The sequence below is a fragment of the Haliaeetus leucocephalus genome, unplaced genomic scaffold (genome assembly GCF_000737465.1).
Source record: "Haliaeetus leucocephalus isolate CR32 unplaced genomic scaffold, Haliaeetus_leucocephalus-4.0 Scaffold2, whole genome shotgun sequence".
Taxonomy (NCBI): domain Eukaryota; kingdom Metazoa; phylum Chordata; class Aves; order Accipitriformes; family Accipitridae; genus Haliaeetus; species Haliaeetus leucocephalus.
Window position 1 is genome coordinate 17,065,442 of NW_010972438.1, and position 6,825 is coordinate 17,072,266.

The 6,825-nt window shown below is 64.0% G+C and overlaps 1 protein-coding gene across 1 annotated transcript; it reads left to right on the forward strand.

The window, feature by feature from the left end:
- Positions 1–673: 673 nt before the first annotated feature.
- Positions 674–4,914, forward strand: ACY1 (aminoacylase 1). The gene is made up of 14 exons (XM_010572962.1): positions 674–817; positions 1,448–1,512; positions 2,015–2,119; positions 2,236–2,330; positions 2,521–2,597; positions 2,850–2,939; positions 3,185–3,241; positions 3,353–3,426; positions 3,528–3,577; positions 3,773–3,917; positions 4,000–4,068; positions 4,163–4,242; positions 4,521–4,581; positions 4,722–4,914. Exons 1-14 carry the CDS (start codon positions 709–711, stop codon positions 4,884–4,886), a joined length of 1,242 nt encoding a protein of 413 aa, XP_010571264.1. The 5' UTR covers positions 674–708; the 3' UTR covers positions 4,887–4,914.
- Positions 4,915–6,825: the final 1,911 nt, after the last annotated feature.

Below are 6,825 nucleotides of genomic sequence, written 5' to 3' on the forward strand. Positions count from 1 at the left end.
CGCCCCACACCCCCCTGCTCCTCCGGCCACCCAGCACCCCTCAAACCCCCAGTAGCCTGTCACCCTCCTGTAGCCCCCCTCAGCTCCTCTGTCCTCTGTAAGCACTTGATTCCCCTTCACCCTCCCCATTTCCCTGCACCCCCCGCGCCTTTCCCTGCACCTCTCCTGCTCCCCCTAAGTAGGCAGTGTCCCCCTTTCCTTACCTGCACCCCACTACAGCAGCATCCTGCCTTCCCTGCCTGCATTCCCCCAGCACCCCCGGGACCTCTAATCACTGGCTAACCCTGACTACTGTGTGCCACTCTCCCATACACCCTTCTTCCTGCCATAACACCCTTCCCCAGCTTGTTGCCTCCCTCTCTTCCCTGCTAGCCCTCTATGCCCCAGCTAGCCCTTCCCTGGATCTCACCCCATACCTGGGCATCACAGTGTGCCCTGGCACCATGTTTGGGGCAGGAACGTGCACTTTGGGGGGACGATGAAAGGATGGCATGGAGGGCACACCCCATCCTGCCCCCGTACCCAAGTGGGGGGAAATTCTCCCATGGTGGCGGCGACCCAGGACTCACACCAAGGAGACCTTTGCCCCGTCCCACTTCAGTTTCTGTGACGACCGAGCTTGCCGGCGGACTTTGGAGGGGCCGGTGGGTGATTAACCATCTCGCCACTCTTCCCCCAGAGCTTTGCAGCCCTGGTCCCCCGCCTGACATGGCACCTGGGAAGCCCGGGAAGAGCACGGGGGCCTCAGAGGACCCCTCGGTTACACTTTTCCGGGAGTACCTGAGGATCGACACTGTCCACCCCAAACCTGACTATGGTGAGGATGGGGGGGCCAGGTCGGGGAGCTGTGCAGGGATCTGGCAATGCGGCTTTGCAGCTCTGGTCTTTGGACCCAGGTGCCTGAGTCCTGTGCCAGGGCTGTTTGATTGTGGTGTTAAGGAGCGAACACCTTTGTGCCTTATCTCTGCTGGCGCCTTCGGTTGGGGCAGGGACGTCTCGAGTGCACCCAGAGCTGCTGTTTGCTTCCTCCAGCCCTGTGCCCCAGGGTCCCCCCTTTCCACGCTGCCCTGGCTCTGGGACGGATGCTTGTGATAATTGCCTGTAGATCTCCTTCCATTAACCTTTCCATCCTCCCACCAAAGTACATCAAGATTTTTTTATTGGTGAGGAACTCTGAAAACTCCTATGGAGGACTGCCCCCCCTGAACTTGCCCGCTTCAGTTTTTATTTTTTCACATTCCCCTAGTCCTCACCCCAAAGGGATGGTGATGAGCTGCTCCTGTCCCCGCTCCCGGCCACCTTGTGCCCAGGACCTCCATCACCTGCCCTCTCTGGTCACCCCTTTGCTTGGCCTGGGAGCCCCAGAGAGCCTTGGGGTCCCTGGGGGGTTGCAGTGAGAAGGGAGAGAGATCCCAGCGTAACTTCGGGCATCCCCGCTCCTCCCCAGATGCTGCTGTCCGGTTTCTGGAGCGTGTCGGCACCGACCTGGGCTTGGCCTGCCAGAAAGTGGAGGTGAGCAAGGCAAGGAGCAAACCCCAGTCCATCCATCCATCTGCGCCCGGGACCTTAGTGACTGGGCTGTTCCCCTGTCCGCCACACCGGAGCTGGGCAGGAGTGAATCACCTCTGCCTGTAATCCTCTGCTAACCTGAGCCCTTCCTTAAGCCTGTATTCCAGCTAGTCCCCGCTGACCTTTGCAGCCGCCTGTGCTATGATTAGCAGGGTCACGTTGGCTCGGGACGTCCTTCCTGCTGGGCACTGGCTGTCCCAGGGGACTCCTGGGTTCGTCTCCCCTCCTCTATCTGAATTGCAGCCAGGAGCTCGCACCCAGCTCTGTATGGCTCCTGGGGGTGTAGGCATACCTGCTCCCGCTGCCTGTCCTCTCCCAGCAGAGAAAGGGGTGACCGTCAGGTGGCATCAGGAAACTTTTCACAGGCTTTTTGGCTCCAGCCTGCGGGTTCCAGCTCCTCTGTCCCCAGCTGGGACCCTAGTGACATCCTGCCCTCGCCCCACAGGTGTGCCAGGGCCGTGTGGTGCTGATCCTGACCTGGCAGGGCACGAACCCCCGCCTGCGCTCCATCCTCCTCAACTCCCACACCGACGTCGTGCCTGTCTTTGAGGTGCTGGGACAGGGCGAGGGGTGGGATGGGCATGGTGGGGAGGACTGGGGGTGGCAGGCGAACGGAAGCTGGTGCCCACCGTGCCCCTCTGCCGTCACGGCCGCTGTTCCCCACAGGAGCACTGGACCTACCCACCTTTTGAGGCTGTTAAGGACTCACAAGGCAACATCTATGCCCGGGGTACCCAGGACATGAAGTGTGTCTCCATCCAGTGAGTGGAGGGCTCTGTGCCCACTGGGCAGGCACGGTATGGGGATGCCTCTGAGTGATGCAGGACAGGATGCCACCATCCCCTAGGGTCTCTGGGGTTGAGGATGCCACCGCCTGACCCACTCTGGGGTGGCTTGGAGCACACCAGCCCCTCTCCTCTGTGATGCCAAGGCACCACCTTCTCCCCACAGGTACCTTGAGGCCATCCGGAGGCTGAAGGCAGAGGGAAAGTGTTTTGCCCGCACCATCCACCTCACCTTTGTGCCTGGTGAGTCCCCAGGGTGTCCCCTCTCAGGGGGACAGGAGGGGCTGGCAGCTGGGTGATGCTCTGGAGTTCCCCGCGGCGTGGCAGCCGGGCACAACCCCGCCAGCCTCTCCAGAATTTGAGCTCCCCTAGCTTGAGGCTGGAGGGGTTTCCATGTCTGAGGACATCAGGTGTGCTGGTGTGGAAGGAGGACCTGGGGATGGTGGGCTGGGGGATGCCCCGGTTCCTTCCTCCATGCCAGGCTCTCCCCCACAGATGAGGAGGTGGGCGGACACAAGGGCATGGAGATGTTCGTGCAGCGCCCCGAGTTCAGAGCGCTCAACGTGGGCTTTGCCCTGGACGAGGGTGAGTTGGTGGCACGGCTGGCACAGGGACATGTCTCCTCTTGGCATGCACCCCTCTGCCTGTTGGCATCAACCCCCAGGCACTGGCACCTGGCATGGCTTCCAGGGACCCTCTTGGGGACTTGTTCCCCAGGGCAGTGACCCACACGGTGCCAGCCTGGAGGGGAAATGCTGCCAGGGCAGAGCAGAGGGGGGCACATCATGGCATCCCTGTGCCCTGCTGACCCCCATCTGTGCCCGCTGCAGGCCTGGCCAGCCCATCTGACACGTTCAGCGTCTTCTACGGCGAGAAGAGCCCATGGTGTGAGTAACCGTGTGCCCACCGCTCCGTCCCTGGCTCTGCCAGGTGTTGGGGCACCGGTGCTGCCCTGGGGCAGCCTCCCTCAACGCCGCCCTCTCCCTCCACTGCCGCAGGGATAAAGGTGAAGTGCATGGGTAGCCCTGGGCATGGGTCCCGCTTCATCAGCAACACGGCGGCCGAGAAGATGGTAAGAGAGGGGGTACATCCTGCACAGCCCCCCGCCTGTCCTGGAGCTGCCAGGCACCTGCCCGCAGGCCTGGTCCTCACCTGCTGCCCTTCCCTCCCCAGCACAAAGTCATCACCTCCTTCCTGGCCTTCAGGGAGAGCGAGAAGCAGAGGTAGGAGACGGGCAGCGGGATAGCTGTGGCTTCAGTTCGGTCCATGGAGGGGGTCCTTGGGATCCCAAGCCAGGCTCTGATCCGGCGCCGCCACCCCGTGCCTCAGTTTCCCCATTTGGGGGTGGTGGCAGGGTGGGGGAGCGCTTCCCCTCCTCCCTGGGTGGCAGAGGGTGACTCTCCCTTGCGTCCCCCGAGGCTCAAGTCCGACTCAAGCCTGACTCTAGGGGACGTCACCTCGCTCAACCTGACCATGCTGGAGGGGGGCGTCTCCTTCAACGTGGTGCCTTCCGAGATGGCGGCCAGCTTCGACATCCGCATCCCACCCACTGTGGACCTGAAGGTGGGCACCACGCCGGACCCACCTGGGAGGGGAGCGGGTTGGGGGTAGCCCGCTCACACCCCTCCTCTGGTCTCTGCCTCAGGCCTTTGAGGAGCAGGTGGCTGCGTGGTGCCGTGGTGCTGGGGACGGCGTCACCTATGAGTTTCACCAGGTGAGGGGTCTTGGCCACTCAGGCGCATCGTGCTGGTCCTTCCCCTGCCACGTGTCCACCTCCCCACCCCTCACCTGCCCTCTCCCTCTCTCAGAAATGCATGGACCAACATGTCACCTCCACCGACGAGTCGGACCCGTGGTGGAAAGCCTTCAGCGGGGTCTGCAGGGACATGTGAGTAGTGTCCCCAGGAAGGGCAGGACCCTAGTGGGGACATCCTGTGGTGGGAGCTGGGGGATCCCCTGGGGTTTCTGGTGTCATGGCAGGGGTTGGGAGGAGATGCTTCATGCCATGCCGGGGCATCTCCCCGTGCACCCCCGAAAGGAATGGGACTGAGCATCCTGCAGGGCTGAGGGACCTTCCCAGTGCATTCTCTTTGCCTGCAGGGTGGCAGGGGGACAGGGGACCCGGCTGCCCCTGTGCCCATGCTGACACAGAGTCTCGCTTGTCAGGAAGCTGCAGCTCAAGCTTGAGATCTTCCCGGCTGCCACCGACAGTCGCTACATCCGAGCGGTGAGTGCGATGCCAGCCCACCCGTTGGTTCCCCGACCTGGGGTGAGACCTGCAGCCCCAAGCAGGAGCCGTGCTTGGGCAGAGGGGGGCACCCAGTGCCCATCCCAGTCCCGGCCTCACCCTGTATCCCCCATCTCCAGGCAGGACACCCCGCTATCGGCTTCTCGCCCATGAACCGTACCCCGGTGCTGCTCCACGACCACAACGAGTTCCTCAACGAGCAAGTCTTCCTGCGGGGCATCGACATCTACGCCCGCCTCCTGCCCGCCCTGGCATCGGTGCCCCCGCTGCCTGCTGAGGGCTGAGCGCCGCGGCGAGGGGCAGGACGGGGGGGTGCTAAGTAGCGGGATGCAAGGCTTTGAAAAGGGGGCAGAGGGTGGGTGCAGTAAATGCCTGCCAGCGTGCCGGGGACCCAGCTGACATCGTGCCAGGTTGGTTGTGCTCAGTGTCCTGTGTGTTGGCTGTGCCGAGTGTCCTGGCTGTGCCCTCGAAATCTGGGTCCTAGCCACCCCCCTGGGAGTTGCGTCCCCCTTGCCTGGGTGCCAGCAGAGCCTTTCCCAGTGCCAGTGGTGCTTCCCCTGTCCCTGTGCCACCTCTGGCTGTGCTGGCTGTGGGGTAACGGGCTGGCCGGTGCCCCGCTCTGCCTGCCTGTGCCCCGTCCTGCCTCCCTGCACAGCCCTCCCCGCCTGCCGGGGGAGCTGGGACCAGTGCCGCCTGTCCTCCCCATGCAAGTCAATAAATCTCCTTGGTAAGCATGGCCAAGAGCAGGGGGGTTTGTCTGTCTGTGGCGCTGCCCCTGGGGCTGCAGGGAGCCCAGGCACTGTGGATTTCCTCAGCTCCCCACTCCCCGGGGTTCATCAGGCTGGGGGATGGTGCTGTGGGCAGAATCCTGCTCGGGCAGGCTGTGGGGCTGCTCCTCGGGAGCCTCTGCTCCAGATCAGCCTTGGGGTGCTGGGCGAGCAGGAGCAGCCAGCGGTGCTCGGGTTTATCCTGCTCCCTCCCTCCCATCAGCTCCTGGCATGGTGCTGCTCCCCCAAACCCTCGGGTCCAGGCAGTCAGCGTGCGGGTCCAGGCAGGCAGCCTCCGCTTATCTGCCAGAGCTGCCTGTGGGCTGCATCTCCTCCTTGCTCTTACCTGCCCTGCACAGCTCCCCAGCACCCTGGGGTGCTGGATCTGTCCCAGAGCCCCGCTGTGCTGCCCGCCCCTGTGGTCTTCCCTGGGGAAACCAGGGCAAGGGCCAGGCAAGGGCTTGCTGAGCCGAATTGGGGTGGTTTTGCCCTGGTTGGGGGGAGTTGCAGAGCTGTTCCATTACAGAAGGTTGGGAGTGAGCCGGGGCCCCCCATTCTCCTGCCCTCTGTTTTAATTAATAAAGCTGCTGCAACCTTCGGAGGGCTGTGGCTAACGAGGCTGCCCCCGTGCCGGGCTGGGAGCAGGGATGAGGCCGGTGGTGATGGAGCGCTGCAGGAGAAGTCACCAGCTCCTCTGCTCCTTCCCCTCCATCCAGCGCAGGGGTGCAGGGGGAAGTCCAAGGCTGTTGGGAGGGGGGACACCTGCCTGTGCACTGAGGCTTCCTGGGGAAGCCTGTGTGGATTCTCTGATGTCTCACAGGGCCATGTCCTCTGACCCTGCAGCCCTGGGGGAGGCTGGCATGGGAGCAGCGTGGGTACCGCGGGGTCCTGCTTTCTGGCCAGGGTCCCCGCTCAGGGTGCGGGTGAGCGGGCACCTTTGCAGGCAGACGGCGGTGCATCCCCACTGCCCTGTCCCCTGCCCTGTGGGTGCACCGAGGCTGCGTGCAGCACCCCGTGCCCCCCTCCTCGATCCTGCTCAGCCCCCTTCCCCAACCGGCCTGGTGTCCCCAGCTTGTCTGACTGCTGAGATGGGACCCAAGAGCCAGGTGCTTGCCGGTGCTTGGAGATCGCCCCACGCTGAGCATCCTTCTTGGGGGACAGGCCTACATGCTCTCTCCTACCCCTCCAGGAGGGCAAGGTGGGGGGACCCCAGCTTCCCCCCACTTGCTCCCCATCCTCCAGGGATGAGCCAGAGGGGCTGGCAGGGTTACTTCTTTTTTTTTTTTTGAGGGGGGGAGCTGCAGCAAAGCCCAAACCGCCGGTGGCAGGCAACGATTTGGGGGTGTGCGGAGCTCTTGGCGCTCCCCTCCCGGGGGGTCCGGGGCCATCCCGCCCCGCACGACACCCCCCGCTCATCCCCGCCGTCCCGGAGGATGGTGGTGGTGGTGGCGGGCGG